The sequence below is a fragment of the Papaver somniferum genome, chromosome 7, assembly GCF_003573695.1.
Source record: "Papaver somniferum cultivar HN1 chromosome 7, ASM357369v1, whole genome shotgun sequence".
NCBI classification, from domain to species: domain Eukaryota; kingdom Viridiplantae; phylum Streptophyta; class Magnoliopsida; order Ranunculales; family Papaveraceae; genus Papaver; species Papaver somniferum.
Window position 1 is genome coordinate 13586060 of NC_039364.1, and position 19619 is coordinate 13605678.

At 36.5% G+C, this 19619-nt stretch overlaps 2 protein-coding genes, 3 non-coding genes and 1 pseudogene across 7 annotated transcripts; 1 reads left to right on the forward strand and 5 right to left on the reverse strand.

The window, feature by feature from the left end:
* Nucleotides 1–1985: 1985 nt before the first annotated feature.
* Nucleotides 1986–2168, reverse strand: LOC113300922 (annotated as a pseudogene).
* Nucleotides 2169–5970: 3802 nt separating this feature from the next.
* Nucleotides 5971–6190, reverse strand: LOC113300920. Its single transcript, XR_003336016.1, has one exon. It is a non-coding gene; the product is annotated as a small nucleolar RNA U3 (small nucleolar RNA).
* Nucleotides 6191–6497: 307 nt separating this feature from the next.
* LOC113295815 lies at nt 6498–12152 on the forward strand. 3 transcript variants are annotated; one of them, XM_026544144.1, is made up of 8 exons: nt 6498–6552; nt 7032–7157; nt 8056–8319; nt 8468–8591; nt 9148–9286; nt 9367–9495; nt 9570–9672; nt 11630–12152. In XM_026544144.1, the coding sequence occupies exons 4-8, from the start codon at nt 8485–8487 to the stop codon at nt 11734–11736; spliced, it is 585 nt and encodes a 194-aa protein (XP_026399929.1). In that variant the 5' UTR covers nt 6498–6552; nt 7032–7157; nt 8056–8319; nt 8468–8484; the 3' UTR covers nt 11737–12152. The 3 variants fall into 3 exon arrangements, with proteins under 3 accessions (XP_026399929.1, XP_026399927.1, XP_026399930.1); XM_026544142.1 differs by lacking the exon at nt 8056–8319; XM_026544145.1 differs by lacking the exons at nt 8056–8319; nt 9367–9495.
* Nucleotides 12153–12626: 474 nt separating this feature from the next.
* Nucleotides 12627–14796, reverse strand: LOC113295816 (40S ribosomal protein S30). Its single transcript, XM_026544146.1, has 3 exons — nt 14658–14796; nt 14404–14541; nt 12627–12920 (listed from the first exon to the last, which is right to left on the reverse strand). Exons 1-3 carry the CDS (start codon nt 14659–14661, stop codon nt 12874–12876), a joined length of 189 nt encoding a protein of 62 aa, XP_026399931.1. The 5' UTR covers nt 14662–14796; the 3' UTR covers nt 12627–12873.
* LOC113300851 lies at nt 13055–13126 on the reverse strand. Its single transcript, XR_003335960.1, has one exon. It is a non-coding gene; the product is annotated as a small nucleolar RNA Z267 (small nucleolar RNA).
* On the reverse strand, nt 13220–13312 carry LOC113300867. Its single transcript, XR_003335974.1, has one exon. It is a non-coding gene; the product is annotated as a small nucleolar RNA R44/J54/Z268 family (small nucleolar RNA).
* Nucleotides 14797–19619: the final 4823 nt, after the last annotated feature.

Genomic DNA, 19619 nt, shown 5'->3' on the forward strand with positions numbered 1-19619 from the left:
ACCAAAGATGTAGCTACAAATGACATGTTTCTAATGAAACGGTAGTAATAAAAGCATGAAGGAATGTAATTGGTTCCAATTACACGTTTAATTAACACACGTAGTGGTTTAATTAACTGATCAGTTTTGATATGTTAGCTCCATCATCGTTTGTATTCTTGACTTCTTCTGTTTATTTCTCTATGTAGATTAGAAATCCATCTAAGGTTCAACTGAAGAAGAGAAATCAAGATGAAAAGAAACTAGGGCTCTTTAGGTTTGCTTTTTTCTATGTTTTTGGAATAAAATTTAAGGTTGATTATCAGAAGATAAATTAGCCTTCGGAACTTCGGATCTGGGGAGAGGAGAAGAACATAACATTTTCATTGTATTTGTATTTCTGTAATCTAGTGTTGGGGGTATATGAATTTTAAGAGTTTGATAGGGTAGTAAGATAAATTGTTGGGATATGCAGATCAAGGGATATCATTAGTATTACTGGGAGTATATAGAAAAATACCCAAAATAAAATAGCTGATGTTCTGTCAAAGTTAGCTAGAGTTGATAAGTTGAACAAAATTTGGTTATCTGATCCCCTAGTTTGATTTATGTACAACTATCCGAGGAAGAAAACTATGTAATTGCCTAAACTCCTCAATATATCCTCTTTTGTTTCAAAATTAGGCAGATTAGTTTACTTCCTTTTGACGCTTAATCTCCATCCAAGGAACCATATGAGAACGATCATTTATAGCTGCACAGTCCACGTACATCATGGACTGGCAAAAGATGTGGAGATTAAAAAATATAAACCAATTAGCAATGAGTGGAGAGGCCCAAACAGGCTACAGCTATACCTTCTTCTTTTTTAATGTAAATGAAGAAGAACAATAATGATACTTTTTCCATAATTTTTCTTACTAATAACCCAGGTAGGATTATAAGACTCTGGCATCCAACTCACTGCTAATTGGCGATATGTTGTCAATCCTAATGCAATTACAAAACCGGTTTTTAAACCTTTTTCTTGCTAATAACCCAGGTAGGATTATAAGACTCTGGCATCCAACTCAATGTTAATTGGGATGTGTTGTCAATCCTAATGCAATTATAAAACGGGTTTTTAAACCTTTTTCCGTTGTTGTGGGACAATAAAAAATACATTACTACTGCATCATAGGTTGGGAAATCTAAATAAGGATTCTCTAACTACGGTACAGCAAACACGGGATGACAGGAAACTTATCGGTCCACTTTTCTTTTTTCTCTATTTATTTTGCGATCTCTTTATGAAAGCTTTCTGTTGCCGATTCCAAGAACAGTGCTGCAACTATATGAGGCATGGGATTGAATTGCATGGCATGTGTAGAGTAATCTGGAACTTAATTCATTACGTAATTCCATGGAACATTTGGAATCAACGAAACAGCGGTGTCTTTGGAGGGAGAAATAAGTTCGAGCATCTCCAATATAAGGGGTAAAGGTCTTAAATTAGTATGACACCTAGGATTTAAGACTTTTTGCACCAAAGTTTTATCTCCAATGCAAGGGTGGGGGTCATAGAAAAAGATGACATGGCTTATTGGGGGTAAAGGACAAGGTGGAAATAAGACTTTCTTCATGACCCTAGGTCTTAAGTCCACATCATCTTTTGTCAGTTAATTTAATTAAAAAGTGTAAGATAGTACCTTGTAGATTGGAGATGAAAATTAGGTAGAGAGTGTTATTTTTATTTTTTTTTGTCATGTAGTGAATGACCCACAAACAAAAGGTATAAATAACATCTCCACATAGGATGACCTTTACCTCTAACATTGGAGATGCTCTTATTATGCTAGTGAAAGAGACCATTGTACTCTAGTGCTGTGTGACACAGATGTCTTTAAATTTGTGGATGGTCAACGGTGGTTAGTTTTAATATAGCCCTTTTTAATTCAAGCTGGATGCATCGGTAGAGCCACCATAAAATAAAACCAAGGGAAGGCAAAAACAAAAAATGTTGGGGGAGTCTGTCAGACAACCGCACGACCACCACAGCCACATGGCCTACATCATAGGCCTGCACACCATTAATCACGCTCTGGTCGTGCGGTCATGGTTCATCAACCAGACTGTGGTTCCTGTCTCCGTAGAACACCAGGATGTCGAGGTACCAGCCTATAGAACAGATCCTGTTCAAGTAAGGTCGTGTCCAAAACTTCCCGTTTTCAATCAGCTGACACATGTTTCAAAGAAGTCTAAAATTCTGCTTGTAATCAGATTGTTTTGTTCTGCTCTCAATTTTCTCTATACATCACACAACATTGGACTTGGGCTCCTCTGAAATGTCTTAGATTATGAGTCCCTTCATAGGTTTTGGTACCTCATTGTAGGGTGAGAGCTCGATTTCGGTTACTGACATCATGACGGAGCTAGCTATATTTTCTTACATTATTGCTTGCTATGCAGCCTATACACCCAAGTTCGTAAACCAGCTCTCCCGGAAGGCATTTAACGAGGCAAGATATATGTTTATACTAGTAGTGCTACTTACTTTACACATTCTACATGTCTACATGTACATATACTGGAAACACTGATTTTGTCTCGGTTATTAAAATCCAAAGAATGTACCAAATTGCAACAATTAAATGCTTAGATTTCAAAACAGAAACAGCATCCCAATGGTAAGAGGATCACCACTTTCATTACATATGATTACTACCCAAGACAGTCAATGGAGCTTTCCCAAGCCATGCATATGATGTCTCTTCCCTGGTCATCAAACACCAGTAACGCCTTTCTCCAAATTCTCCCTGCTCGGTGTTCCAATATCTGCCTTCTCATGTGCATTGATTGCGGCAGTTCTGGAACCACTGTAACTAAGCAATTTCGTGGTTGCACTTTTGGTCCTTGCAGAGGCTGCAGCAACAACTACCATGTTATTAATGTTCACGTGGTTGCTCTTTCGTTTTTCACTGCTCTTATACAAAACTACCGAGCAATTTTTCACTTATACGAAAGTAAAAGAATAGCCCATTGTTTAATTTGCACCTTTTCTTTTTTTAGGGAATTTTAACAAAATGACACACTTTGGTTTTCCGGTTTAATAAAGTGCCACCGTTTTTTTCAAAATTTATTAAATGCCAATACCGTTAGCCAATCCGTTAGGAGCCACATGTTTGGTCTTTTTTGTTGACTAGGTCAAGAAAATCTGTTGTATTTTACATACTTACCCTTGCAAATCCTGTTATACATATCACAATCACTCACCAATAAACGAACAACTTGCCACACCTCCTCTCTACTACTGCTGTTGTCCGTATAGATTTCAATGATCTTTATCAGCTTCAATTGAATATTACTCATTATAAGTTTGTTCAACCATATGTTCTTCATAAAACTCATGAGTGTAGATTCGTCTTCATTAGAAGATGGTTCCCATCTATCACGAGAAGTGAAAATAGAAGAAACTCAAATCTCAGAACTTATGCACCAACCAGGTTCTAAAACTTCAAAAATCAGATTTCGAATTCTCAATTCACTTAATCTCTGTAACCAGGTTCTGAAGCTTCATATCCAGTCGACCAATTTTCAGGATAAGTCGTTGTTTCCATTGATTAAATTGATAGATGGAGGAAATTAAGATGTTACTGAGATTATCAATGATTAGAAATATATGGGTTTTTGATTAAATGTGAAATCTCTGCATGGAAGTAATTGGTTTTGGTCTTCAAGTTGCAAACTAACATCAGTTTACAAGTCGCAGGTCAAGTGCTCGATAGAATTCCCCAGATATATGCTTCAGTTTCGTGCAACCATGATCCATGTCTCAATGGGTACTCAACGAGAATAAAATTAAGCTCCAACGATTTTGTAGGCTATTCAGGACTAGTGAAGGAATTGGGTTTCTTTGATCAATCCATTTTTTCCTATTTTCTTCCCTCCATTGTAAAATCTCCTAATTCCCCTCCTCCCCCTCAGCCTTTTCTGTGATGCAAACCATTACGGTTATTTACAGGGATTAGGTTTCGTCATGCCTAATCAAATTCTTCATGGCTTGTCAGATTAATGAAGGGTTCGTTCAATTTCATAGAAGTTGCAGTTCGTCCATGGCCATGATGCAATTTACGAATCAGATTGGGTTTTTGGGGGTTGTTGGTCGAGATTCATATAGTGTTTTGAAGTTAAACGGAGATGATGTTCACTACAACAATTGCAACTAGTGGAACATCTGAACTCAATGAACCGGGAATGCGCAACTTGGCCTTGATAGAGAATTGCAACTGCTTGTGGTAGCAGTGACAACAACATCAATAGATTTGAGGGTTTTAGCGAATTGAAGACGAGAATGAAGACTACGGCAAATTGAGATATGAGATCGCGGCTGGCTGTTTGCGACTTCTGGACGTGGATCAAAATTGGTTTGGAGTGCAATATCGATTGAGAAATTGAGCAACTGCATTTACGGATATCGGTTATTAGAGAGTTGTACTTCAATCTAGTGACAAAAATTTCTCATCTGCCGGATGGACTTATGTGCTTATCAGTATGTTCTCTTTTCATGTTAGCATTTCACATCTTTTGACTGCATAGCCCTGCCACCGACGAGAGTTTTTTCAGTTGCTTTGACGTAATTGGACATTATTTGAAATCATCTTTGGAATTGTATTGATTTAGCTCCGACTCACGATTTAACTCGTTATTGACTCGTTATGTGGTTTAACTCAGTTATAGTGAGATGGTTCGAGGGTGTAGATGTCTTTTACTAAACTTTATAACTGTCACCTATGCACTAACTGATGTCAACAGTTTTTTGGACGGAAAAAGTCAAATGTGTGGCATTAAATAAATTCTGAAAAAAACGGTGGCACTTTCTTAAACATGAAATTGGAAGTGTGGCATTTTATTAAAATCCCCTTTTTTTTATTCGAAGGTAAAAAAATAGCTTTAGCGACTAAAGTTACAAGAGTAAAAAAACCACTCGGCAAAGCTAAGCTAGCTACAATCAGCAGCTATCCACCACACACTTGTGATATAATGCTTTTGCAAATGGCTGATAGCCCATGTAGGACTGTTAGAATGAGCATCCAATCCATTGCCAATTGGCCATCAAGATTGCAAACCTATGACAATACATACAAGAAATTCGAAATTGCATCGTCCAATATGGGACTAATTTACCCCAAGATTACTCACGCTGAAAAATCCGTCCGTCCTTCAATGTCTTTTTCTACTTTTTGAAATAACCGAGCAGGCTAGCCCTCTTTATAGAATCCATATTGTGCCTAACTTGTTTAATGTTTGCAGTATTGAGTTATCCAACCCGATTTATATTTTGCTTCCGTTCCAATTCCGCCATTGTGCTATTTACCACATTTGACTCGGAAGTTCTTTCAGAGTTTATTGTCAAGCGTATATTTAGTACTCCTCTTGCGAGATAAAATATGACAAAGACTGCAAACACCAAATTAGGGCCGAAAAGTCCATTCCTTGTCTATGCCGTATTGCCATGTTCTAATTCTTCAATATTGTGCCTGACGTGTTTTGTATTGGCAGTACCCGATTAATATTAATTGCCTTCTTTTCCAAGTTTTTTTAGTTCATGAAGTGGCAGGCTACTTTTCGAGAAAACTTTGATGCTAATGCACGTATAGGACGGGATTTGCTTACAAGGGATTTGGGTAGAGTTCTAGTCCTTGGAGATGGAGATGATGAGATCAGGATAATGTATAATTTCAGCACCAACAGATGCTATGAGTTACTGTCAGAATGCAATTTTGAGAAGTTTCAGTGGCGCAAGTCCATCCCTAACCAAGAAAGCTTTATGCTCTGGGAAGTGTTCCATGATTGCGGCTTATGCTGCAACTATACGAGGCATGGGATTGAAATGTATTGCACAACTGGTGTAAGGTAATCTGAAACTTAATTCATTACGGAATTACATGCCACCATAAAAATAAAAAAAAAAGTCGAGAGAAGGAAAACACAAAAAAATGTTGGGGCTGGGGGAGTCTGTCAGACAACCGCACGACCACCACAGCAGTCCGAAAACACGCTGAGAACGATCATCTACAACCACAAGGCCTACATCATAGGCCTGTGCAACCCATTGATCACTCTCCAGTCGTGCGGTCATGGTTCATCAACCAGACTGCGTTTCCTGTCTCCGTAGAACACAGGGATGTCGAGGTACAGGCCTATAGAACAGATCCTGTTCAAGTAAGGTCGTGTCCAAACTTCCCATTTCTCAGGATTATATACCCTCGCAACTTCATTTTTCTAAACCAAGTGGGACTTAAGTACAACTATAAACCCGGGGTCTCCATTTTATTGATTCATTCTTTTTGTTCAGCCTATTTCGACAAAATCTATGGTTGAACAACTTGTTTCTTCCTACAAAAACAGAGCAACACTGTATGTGTGTGACTCGGATTTATTCGCGGTTTAGAAGATGACGGGTAATGGATACAGTTTTTCAACCCGACCCGGTTATCAGCACCCACGGATATAACAATTCTGTACAATCAAAATTTACAGAATTCTTCCTCCTTCCAAATTTCAGTGATACAAGTAGGCTACAAACGTTTTGTGGTATGTGTTCTTCATCTTTAAAACTATTTCGTTTTTCTAACCTTCATTTCCATTGTGTCTATACTTCGATCTTTTGTGTATCTTACCAAAAAACCACCTGTAATTATAGAGATGATCATGTATAGTTTGTTTGCATAGCTTATCCATATAACAATCATGATTGATGAAATAATGTTTACTGATATTCATTCTAGGTTATAATTTATCTGACCTATTTTGAAAACATACATTTCCGTACAATGCTCAACAACTATTTGATAAAATGCCTTATTGAAGTGCCTTGAAATTTGTTGGAGTTTAAGGATCCTAAAAGGGATTTTGATTAGTGGGTTTTGTTTACAAGATAAATTATAGTAATGGGTTCGTAAAATAGTTTCTGTATTTATGGTTTATTGAAGCGCATTACACATTGGAACCTCTATGCACAAACAAAATGGAAGATGAGTGAAATAACTTGGCTGTTATATGTTTGGATGCAGCAAGGTGGTTAGGCTATTAATTAGCAGTGCTTGCTGTGATCTCTCAGAAGTAGAGGTCTGCACTTGAAAGATGCAAACAAGACCAAGAAGACTCATGCTATCAGGAGATGTTTGACTAAATATCAGGTTCATTTTCTTTTACTTGGCTTTACAGTCCTTTACCTATTTATGTTCCTCTATGCCCTGCAAATCTAGAGGATAGGATGCTTTTGTACACAACAATTCAGTTAATTAGCACTAATGCAGTCTCAAACTCTTAATTAGCATTTACCAAACAGTAGTGGATCTCTATTATTTGACTTACTAGTGCTAGAATTTAAGGCCACATAAACAAAAATCCCTTTTGTTTACTTGAGCTACTGTTGCTGCTGTTGGTATGATGAACTCAACATATTATTTTATGATTTTAGCTGTGGATTATGTTCGTTGTTTACCATTTCAAGAGTATCATCGTTTAAATTGAAACAAGAGAATAATATTGGTTACCATGGTGGTGAAATAGCCAATGAGATTATGATAAGAGAGTTGAATTCATACATCGCATTTACTCTTCATGCCACTGCTGTTTAATGTTGAATTCAGATCTTCTTTTCAAGTATTAAAATATACAGAACAGATCTTTGGTGCAACTTCATTATCTATGCTCAGTGTGACTGCACATATCTTTCCATGAAAAATAAATTTCTGGGAGCAAGAATCATGTGATTGTAGTTTAAGGATTGTACGAGTCATATTTCTGGGAGCAAGAATCATGTGAGACTGCGATGTCAAGGTCCCAGTAGATAATTGACTGACCTTTCAAACCCATGTGAGACAATATCGTTATTATTTTATTTGAATGACGGTAGCATCTTATCTGATTCTCAAAATTACATTATGGAGTTCGAAGAAGCAGACGAATTTGTGTGAGTGTAAAGCTTTAGTTCAGTGGTTGCCTTAGATTATTGTTCAGTGGTTGCCTTACATCATTGTTTACATTTTTAAATAGGTAAATTGTGTTTTCAAATTATTCTATTTTTCGCAGGTGTTATCACTTGTGTTGGTTTTTAGTTGTGTCTTTCTTTCTTTTCGGTCGGCCCCCCACCGCGTGCGATAATCTAGTAGTACCGAGAGAGAGGGGAAATTACATAAGAAAAACTTTGTTGCTCGAGGTGTGTTTGATAAAAAATTTCAACGAATTCGGTATGGATAAGAAATTTCAAATCAAAATGTTTTGTTTGAGAGGAGTATTTGGTGATTTGTTGGTAGCTGGGGAATGAAGACGCTCCAAATTGTATATAGTCAGCGGGTACAATTGAAACTCCAAAACCCACAGTTCTTTCCATGAGATTATGATTTTGGTTATACTTATAGTTTGGTCAATTTTTTGATCACTGAAATTTATGAATGCAATTGTCTAATTGGTTTGTTTTTTTTTTCCCTTTGGATAAACCTAGCTGGGGCAGCTGGAAGTATGCTCAAACATACTACTACAATGGGTCGATTGTCAGTTTATAACCTGATTCTGCTATACATTTGTGCTTCTGTTATCGGGGCTGTATCTCTTGACCAAGTAAATATGTGAGTGTTTGTATTTTTGTTGGGATTCAATACACTTTATAGGTCTTGTTCTGTTTATATAGAAGTCACGCAAGATGTTTTGGAATTTAGATTTGAGACATTAATGGAGGGAAAAGTAGTACCATCATGTATGTATGCTAGCTGTGTATTTTCTTTTGGTGGCGGAACAAATTTTCCTTGACAGTAAAAATTGTGTGCCGCTTACAAAATATCATTTCATTCGTAATATAGATAGAAGTCATGCAAGATGTTTTGGAATTGTACATTTATAGGATTCATTACATGTTGCAATATCATTTCATTCGTAATTCTTCGAATATATTACTTTTGGTGTCCAAAACCAAGTTAAGAAAGAAAAGAAGATCCAGGATATCATATTTCGTGGTCTACCTAGACTTACGGTGTGCTCTCTGGCAAAAGATGAGAATTTATAGATTTAGCATGCGCTTTCACTTCCAAATCACTGAAGTATATCATATGGTTTTGTAGCTTAGATGGAATTTGATCACATGGGTCTTTGGTCCAGTGCTACTTGTATTTGAGCAATAACTTGCAGGACGGATAGCAAAGTGTTGAATGTTGGGGAGGAGCTACAGCGTGAAACCTTACCTCTGCAAATGGGTTCTCGCCTATACCGATTAAATGGACTCGAATCATCTACTTGGTATGAAGTGAAGATATCATATCCAGCTTCTGTATGTATACTCCTCCTTTTAAAGTAAAAAAATTTTCAGAATTTTCTTCATGGAAATTCACTGGAACTGTTGAATAACAGATTCCCTCCAGCTTTTCCATTCAACTGATAAGAGACAAATCAGATATTGGGCACAACTGGAATAGAAGATTACTCAACACAGAGAAACTGATTTTTAAAACTGACAGTAATGATATTCCTAACCACCAGGTTCGATAGTAATTGCAGTAACAGTTGAGAAAGTATGACTTTTATTGCAGTTTTTGAAGTATTATTTGTTGCAGAGGTTGGACCAAAGTGAGAAATATGTTCTTGTATCTGTGGAGCCTGCTGGAGTAGTTGCCATTCCTGGCGTAAAGGAGAGGGAGCTCGTCTTATTTGATATAGGTACCCCCAGTTTCTCTTGTTTACTGCTCTAGTTATTCTGTGTTATATCCTCATTATACTACAATAACCAATTCCACTGCATAAATTCAAGCATCTGGCTGTAAATTAGTTTAATCAAGATAGTCATGACCTATGAAATTGCAAATATCCTCAAGTCTTATTTGCCCTTCTGTTGCCTGTGTAACAAAACTCCGCATAATTAACTGAAAAGATCTGAGATAGACCCTTTGATATGGACCTTATTTGAGGGTCATTTCCACTCTAGCTGCTCTGATAGTATCATATAAGCAGAACCCTTTTTCATTTTTGTTCTTTTTTTGGATGTACACATTTTGCTACATTAGTAAATTGATCTTCTCAACTTAACATATGTGTTTTAGAACGCATATACAGTATTGTGGATCCATGAATCAATCTTGAGTTTTGCAAATGTTGAGGATCATGTACAACTTGTCTTTTATTCCATAATCAACATCAGAGCGATCTCTCAAGCTTATTTGCATAACTTGAAGGCAGACACTCTGGCGCATGTGTAGAGTAAATTTGATCCAGGTCCAGAAAAAGCTATTGTCTGTACCAAGTCTAGAGACCATTACTCGCGACCTGTAAAAATTGAGAACCACTAGATCTATAACGGCACTGTGCTCAGCATCTCAATACTAGTATACCTCTTGATCTCGTAACTTTGTTCCAGTATTTGATTTAAGTAGCGTATCATAGTCATATACACATTTTTAATATCTAAATTCTTGTGATTGATTATTGCTGTTTATTGATCTTTTATACTCCCTTCGTTCCTTTTTAATAGGCTGGTTTCCTAAAATAAATGTTTCAAAAAAATAGGCTGGTTTCCTAATTGGAAAAGTCAAATGTTACTTTAGTTTTGTGGGACCACTTTTCTCTTAACTTCTTTTGATGACAAGTGTCATGGTACCATTTCACTTCATTTCTTTTATTGACAAGTGTCATGAGGACCACTTTCAATGATTAGTTCTCTTAATTTCCTTAATTTTCTCTAAAAACAAAACCAGCCTATTAAAAAGGAACGGAGGGAGTGTACAGTTTGTGATGAGCTTCTACTTGGAATCCCACATAAATCTATCTGGGTTGGAGTGCTGGTGCTTGTATGTTTAGGGGTTGCGTGCATTGTTCCATCTTTTCTTCCGCCATATTTACTAGCGAGGAAACAAAAATCATAGCTTTGCATCAGCCAACACCTGTTTCAAAGAACTCTTGAGTCTTAATTCTGTTTTTAATCTATGATTGTTCTCTGCTGTTATTTTCTCTATACATCACAGAACATTGCTCCTCTGTAGTGTAGTCTCTTCATAGGTTTTAGTACATCATTGTCAATGGACATGCCAGTAGCAGTTTCCTTGTAATCTACTGAACCATAACAGTGAATTTAGAGAGCGAATTGACAGAATTTTTAACAATAGATGACAGAATTTTTAACTGTAGATCTCTTTTCAACTGGTCATACCAGTTTCTTATGTTGGGATGCTGTCTTGCACAGCTAATCCTGCCTTTGATCGTCAAAAAAAATAACAGTGAATTTAGGGGAACAAATTGGCATTGGTGTTATGAACTCATGTCTTCATCCTATTAGGAATATTAACTCACCAAGTCAATGTAAATTTGTAGTTGAATATAGCTTAACTTCTGTCGTCGGAATCATCTTTGTTAATTAGAACATAGTGTTCCGTTGGCCTTTTGGAATCAGATAAGTTCTATAATTTCGGTGGAAATAACCTTAAACATACTATTAGGTTGTGCAATGCTTGATCATGAATTTGAATATTTGAACAACATTCCTTCAATGAATTTCGGTGGTATAAGAATATCCGCTTTAAGTGAATTACCAATTAAGTAATGTTTTCGGTTAAGTAATGTTTACAGATTGTTTGCCACACCTTTTTCTGACTTACTGATCCATGCTTTGATTCCTGCCACACAGATGCTAAGTTATTTAAGAAAATGGTACTTGCTGAGTCACAAGTGCAGAAATCTGGAGAGAGCAAGGAACTGACTGAGAAGTTGTCTGCATCTGTTGAGGATGAATAGGTGGACAGGGTTCTGATTCTTATATTATTATGGTTCATGTCTTATATCTTATACCACGGCAGTCTAGTTTCAAATTGAAAATGTGTACCACATTATATGTATGTAGCTAATGAAGTGTTATGTGTTGGAATTTCAGCTCCAATAACTCTACAATTAAGACCTAAACATTGTGGAAAACAACCTTATGTTGAAATCAGACCTTGAACCTAGTATTAGCATACTCAACAACACACAAAACAGTACCATATGTAGGAAGAACACTACATATACTTCTTACTAAAACAGATTGTAGTACAAGGAAATAGAAACACTCAAGACACTTAAACCTTCATGACTTATTATCAACTTCTATTTACTCACATTGATTTGCTTTTAAAAAAAAACTTGTGAGGCTAGAAGAGAATCCTAGTCATGCTTGTCACATGTCACTCCAACCTTTCGGACGACATGTCAAGCTAAAAGAATGCCATGCTTAGACTCAACATAAACATGTCGTAATGCGGATTAAGACTAAGTTGCGCAAAATACAAAAAAGCCTAACATTATGAAGTCTCTTTTTTGTGTCAACTGTCAAGTTGTCTGTACCACCCAAGTTCATACCAGAACTACCGCTATTGCCACCTGTCTCTACCACCCAAGTTCATACCAGCTCTGGCAAGGCATTTAACAAAGCAAGATATGTTACATACTACCTGCAGAATTTTGCCAGCCTTGCCTAAAAGAAACAAACCCATAAAAAAAAATATGCATGCTGAAAATGGAAATCAAAATGAACCCAGAGGCTGACGGAAGTCATTCAGAGTGCTACTGGACCTACTTCCAGGAACTCTGAACAGTTGCACAATTTTCAAATCACAGATTTTCCACAAACAGGATCAAGAAAAAACAGATTCAAAAAAGTGGTTCAACACAAACAGGAACGCTGATGTAATAAATTCTGGTTCTTTCTAAACATCCATTTAAGTTGAAGTTAACATGAATTCAACAAAGTTTTGACCCATAGCAATAAGTATCAAAAAGAGTAACCCCATAACATAAAAATTCTTGCCTCTGGGACGAACTAAAACAAAATCCGCATATAAACTAAAAACAGCTATCCTCTACACCTTAAACTCCTTCCCTCATTGTGTTTCCAGCTTACTTCTCTGAAGAGTTAGGTCCTCTCTTCTTGCCAAATCCAACAACTGGTAAGACAAAAAGCGACAAGAAATTAGGGACTCAATTCCAAAATAATAATCAAAGAGAAGAAAAAATGAAATACGGACAACAATCAAGTACCAAGAAAGCATGCAATAAAGAGCATTAACAAATTCAGTGACTGGTGCCTCAGTTCTAAGTTGTGTTCACAGCTGTTAACTCATAGTATATTTAAAACCATCATTGGCACTAGTCAAGAAACACAAAACATGATCAGAAAACAAGCCAAATCCATTGAACAAACATCGTAAGCTTAACCTTAAAGAACCCACAACTATTTGATGAAAATGCATCAGAGAGATTCCCAAGACGTGTCAACATTTCAATATCCTAAAATAGGATTTCTGATGTCCCTGTCTGTTCTATCATCACTTGCAATTTACATCATAATCTTGCACAAATTCAACAATAAAAAAGACAAACAGAAAGGAAATATGTTTTAACCAACGCAAAATTACGGACTGAAAGTGTATATTGAGCAAGCAAACTAATGCAATATGACCATATCAATAAGTATGCCACACTTTATTGAACAACTCAAAAAAAAGTTCCAAAAACAGTAAATCCACCCATATCACCCCCTCGTGAAAAGAAAGTGCAAACCTTTCATTCATCAGGGGGAACAATTTCCAATTGTCCTCATTGTCTACGACTTAAGTCAAATAACTTGTTTATGATAGAAAAGCTTCCAATCAAAAGTCGGTGAGCCTTCCCCAAATATCAAATGGGAATATCCAAAACTGTAAAGCAATATTACAAAACTCCACTAATTTTTCAGGTCAATTCTTTGTCACGGAAGATCTTATGATCTGAAGTGGTACTGGTAAGAACAAAAACATAAAGAATACGCTAAACCCAGTTTATTTACCCTGTTTCTATCGCCAATCATTTATGGCGGAAAATAACTTGTAATAGCATCTTCTTTAAACACAATACTACGAATGTGCAATTCAATGTTTCAAGCATTGTAAGCAGACCCCAAAACCAAATCAAGGGTTCTATAAGCTATTGTCCAATTTTAATCTTTTAACTATTCAAAATCTCAGCAACAAAAACTAGTAACATTCTCTCATTATGTTTAAAGAATACTACTTTCTTACAATACCAAATGCAATTCTCTCATTATATGCAAAAAAATATAATCTACATTACAAATCTTCAAAAAGAAAAACAATAATTTCAAAATCCCCAATTATTAAAGAAAGATTCTACACAAAAAATAAAATAAATCCTTTTAAGCTGAAAGGCTTGGAAATCAGTTACAGCTGAAACCCGTGTTTTCTTACGAAAACATCCAACCAATTTAACATCCAAAACACCAAAGTCCATAAAAAATCTCAAACAATAACAGACATAAATCAATTAAAACAAAGAAAGATCCTCACAGACATGAGTCTCACCAACAACAACAACAACAACAACCAAAAAAAAATCAACGGAATAGAGAAGAAGAAGAAGAAGAAAAGTTACCAGCAGTAACGAAACGTCTGTTGTATTGCATCCTCTTGTGAGCTCTGCCTCTAGGCTTCTTCTTCTTGTCTTGTTTAGCTACCTTTGGAGTTTGTCCTCTAACTTTTCCAGCACGAGCCAGAGATCCGTGAACCTTACCTGCATCAACAACAACAGATTTATCAGATTCGGAAAACACACAGATTCAAAATCAAATCAAATCTGATGATAGAATTGAGAGGAGGAGGAGAATAGAGATTGAAGCTGAGATTTACCCATGATTGTAGATTAGGGATGAAGAAAGTTGTTCTTCTCTTTGGGTTTTTGCTGCGGACGCGAGGAGAGATTGAAAGCTCGTCGGCTGGGAATAAATTAGGGTTAGGGTTTTAAACGAATGTTTATAGTGTGTGACAAGAGTAGGTTTATAAACGGTAGTTATGGTCCTTGGATTGAAGTTGGGTTTTGGGTTTTGGACTTTTTGTTTTTGTTACTGGGCTTTATCGTTTGGTGGGTTGTCTGTTCTATTCGGAAGAAACCTGTTCTCGGAGTACAAGTATCATTTTCCTATCTAGGTGGGTTTACAAAGGGTGTCCTAATAGTGGGTAGAATTACTAAGTTAACCTTAATTATTTTAAATTATTTAAATATCTTTCATCTAAATTTAAAATATAAACGTAAACTAATCAAAATCAAAAATCATTCTCAATCCTAAATTAATTTAATCATTATCAAACCGTTTTGAATTTATTTTTCGTCGGCGATTAATTGTTGATTCATAAATTTTTGATCGTTGATCAAAACCACAAGTATTAAATGAATCATTTGGAGTGTTGCATAAGATATTAGACCCGCGTGTTAGAACCCAGATCATTGTTGTTTTCTTTTTTTTATGTTTCAAAAGAGTAGTTCGGTTGATATTGAAATATCACATTTTCAGCCGAACCCAGTTTATAGCCAAAAAGATATTTAGGTTCAGTTGATTATCGAATATATTATTTTCAGCCGAACTTTGTTTATTCTGGATAAAATCCATGTTTTTTTATTTCGAAAATCTTGTTTTCGAAAAGCTAGATTACTAGACAAACCTATAAAAATGTTCCACCAAGGAAAGGTTCGGGCGATACAATATCTAAAGGTAAGCCAAACCTTTAGCTTGTAGGTTCCTCTCGTATTTTAAATGCAGTTGTATATCCGAATTATATCATAATAAGCCGAACATGACTATGTGAGTCGCAACTTATAAAAAACCAAATTACAAAGTACAAGTTCGGTCAACAACGATTGTCATTCGAATAAGCCGAACGTCAAACACGTTTTTCATAGGCCTAGGTTCTCCTTTACTAATATCAGTTGAGCGATTCTTCCCAACAAAAGTTGGCTAGTAATTTTATAGCCGAAAACAGCAGTGAGCATCCTAAAAACGGATATAATGCTCTTCCGGTAAATTCCGACGATCGTCAGCAAATTCTAGGACGCGAACTTGATAGAAAATCTACCCAGTAAAGTTACGCTGATGATATTCCTTGGTAGAATATTCACAAATTTACGACAATATTATTCGGTTGAGATGAAAATAATCGTGAGTTTATGTTTAGTATTAAAGGAGGTTATAGAATTAAGAAGTTGAATCTGAAGATGTCGAGGGATACATAAAGGACCGCTGATATTTTTGAAATGGAAGGAAGTGTGGACGAAATGCGAGCCAAGGAAACTGTGGACAATTTATTTTTTATACATCTTGGCCAAGTGTGTTTTTCCCGAGAGTTCCGAAAACAGGATCAAGGAAAAGTATCTCTAATTATTTATCCGACCCCTAGATGAGGTGCATAAGTATCCATGGGGTATTGCATGGTTAACGGTAAAGTTGAGAAAATTTTCATGAGGAATCACTAGACAAGTTAACAGTAACCTAAGTCTCTTCCGGGTAATTTAACTGTCTTATTAAATTTGATTAGCCGAATTTGTAGTTAATATTATGTATGACGGATTTTTATTCTTATTTATGTTAGCATATATATGGAATTGGATATATGTGTACTTTCCATCGTAGGTGAAGACCAATTAGAACATCGAAATTAAGGATGATTTTTCAAATGACCAACCTAGAAAACACAAGTAAAAATTCACCGGTTTTGAGGAGATGAAGATTCTTCAACAAAGATCAACATGCGGGTTTCCTTGGACAACATGCTTGCTAATGAGGTATTACTCAATTAGGATTGCCTAGATACATCCCGGAAGGCCACCCCTTCCTGGATTACTCCCACCCGAACAAGCTTACTTGTAGAGTTTTCTGCCAACTCTGAAGCCAGTTGTGCTGAAAAGGCCTCGATGTTAGGAAAAGACAAATCATTACTTATATTCTATTCGGCGGACCCTACTTGCAGATTCGTGGTCATATAATACCACCACCTTAAATTGGAGTCATCCTCGGCTTCAGAATATATTCAAGCATAGATCTTTGACATTACCTTCCTCTCAAAAGAGAAGTACCTAAACTAACCCGTCTATCATAACTTCCCACCCTCGGATGGTGATCCTTCATCGACTCTGATACAATTTATATTGACCCGACCTTTCACGATATTGTCACCACTTAGCCACTGCGGTTATCCGGTAATGTGGGGTTTTCAACGGGCATCGCTGCGGTAATCCGGTAGAAACTTCTTGGGAGGTCACCCATCCCCGGATTATTCCCACCCGAGCATGCTTAACTGTTGAATTTTCTGTCAACTCTGGAGACAATTATGCTAAAAAATAACTCGGTATGAGGAACAGACAAACCATTACCTATACTTCATTCGACGAAGTCTACCTGCCGAGTTGGGGTATTACACATTTACAATAGTCCTTTGTTTACCCTAATGGATATTCAATGTAATATGCTTCTATAATAATGCGACGACTTGGTTATGATCAAGAAGAACCCAATCCTAGTGATGGGCTATCTTTGAAATGAACATGGCCGAGTACAGCACGTCCCACGAATTTGAGTATTACAAATTTACAATATTCCGTTGTTTACCTTAATCTATGTTGCACGGACACGCCTAGAAAGATGACGTAACCGTGTATGACGTACGACCGGATATGACACGGTTACGACACTTCCCGACACTCGATGGACACGCCACATCATATGTCCCATAAAAATCGATATTGGACACTTTGCGGACACTTCCAGACAAACCAAAAATGATTTATTTTTGTTTGGAAAATCAAACTAAACTAAGTGTGAAGCCACATTATTCTTCTTTTAGTTAAATTCAAGCATTATATTTGAAAAACTTGATCATTATTTCATTATTATTAATATTGTTTAATTAATAATTAAGTATTTAAAAAATAAGTATAATATTTTGTTATGTTGATTGTTGTAGGATCCCATTTTAGGGGTGTCTGTAGTACATATAACGTGTCCCCTAACCCGTTTTTATGAGGATTGACGTGTCACCGTAACCGTGTCGTGTCGTAACCGAGTCACGTGTCCATGTTTGTGCAACCACTACACCATTTTAAGGGATTCGTAACCCAGTTTTACAAAGGCACTAGGGCGGTTGCGAAATTTTAGTTGCTAATTACAACTGTTATTTTTTCGCAAGAGAGGACTGCTGTTGCGAATATTGCAACTTCACAGGCAAGGTTGTGAATCGCAACTGCGCTGGGTTCAAGCGTGTGAACCACGTGCGTGGTTGGGAACACTAGGACTTATAAACACGCCCCAGTCAAACTTCGGTCAAGCCTTCTTTCTTTTTTTTCCACCCTTCATCCCAAACTATATCCCATGCCTTATCGATTTCATTCATTATTTTCTTTTCCGCCAAACCACAGAGACACAGACTCACTCTTTCCTCTCCTCTCCGTCTCAATCTCCATCTATGAACTCTTTCTTCTCTTCTCAATCTCTGAAATCTATCATCATGAAGAACTCCATCTCTCTTTCAGCTCTAAAACCAACATCCAGGTATAATCTTTGACGTAATTTTTAGGGTTTAAAGATTTTGATATCTAGGGTTTCAGTTGTGATTTTTAGGGTTTAGATACTTTGTTTCTAGGATTTAGAGATTTTGATTTAATTTTATCAAATCCTAGGGTTTCATTTAAGTTTATTGAATTTAACGTTTAATCTTTGGTTTCAGTTTTTCAATTTCATTTGTGAATTTGTTTTTTTTTTCATTTTAATTTTTCAATTTCTTCTCTCTTTAGGTTTAGGGTTTCGTATGTGAAGCTAATACGATTTTAGTTTTTCCATTTTAGGGTTTGTCAAGGTTGAAGAACTGAAGTACTTTGGAGATCTGAAGAACATTGGGTTTCCGAGTTTGAAGATTAGAAGCAACAGGGAAGAAGAATTTGTTGTGCCGGTGATTGTCATGGGTTTTATGCTAAAATTCAGTCAAGAGAAGAGATTTGAGCAGAGATAACTATGAAGATTACTGATGAGTTGGTATTTGATACAGGATATGGGTTGTGTGCTGAATTCGAGCTGGAAATGGAACTGGTTCTATATTGGTTCAGTCTGAAGTACTGGTGGTTATAATGGGTTTGTGCACTGTGAGAAATGGAGATTATTGTTGTTCAGGTGGAATGAATTGTAAGCTGATGTTGCAGGTGCAGTGGTGATGGGTTTTGGTTGTTGGCCTAGCCTTGGATGAGCTGAAGAAGTTAATTGCTTTCCAGGAAAGGCGGTTGTTGATGGAAGAAGAACAGTGCACTGGGACTGTTGTATTACAGGGAACCAAAGGTGGTTGGTATTGCAAGAGCTGGTACTGTGCAGCATTAGTTGAGTTTTGAAGCTTCAGAATAGCTGTGAGCTGAGAAGAATGAGGCGGGAAAGAGCTACAGAATGAGATGGAGAACTGGTAGTTGGTATCAGGGACCATAACTTGGCTCAAGGCAGTGCAAATGAAGTGCTGGTGGTGATGATTTGCTGTGACTGAGATTTGAAATAATTGAAGTTACAAAGTTATAAATGATGGGTTTGCTTGAGTTGTAAGGTATATTGTTTTCTGTTAAGCTATTTTTGGGATTTTAATCGATTTTCGATTTAGGGTTTAATTTATATTTTTGGGTTGTAAATTATAAACTAATTTTATGGGTTGTTGTTTATATTTTAGTTCATCTGAGTTTGAAGAAGAACTGGTCAGAGTTGGTTTCGGAAGAACTAAGAAGGTATATGTTTTTGTGGAATTGTTTTGATTGTTTTGGTTGTCCTTTAATATTTTATATCTGAAGTTGGA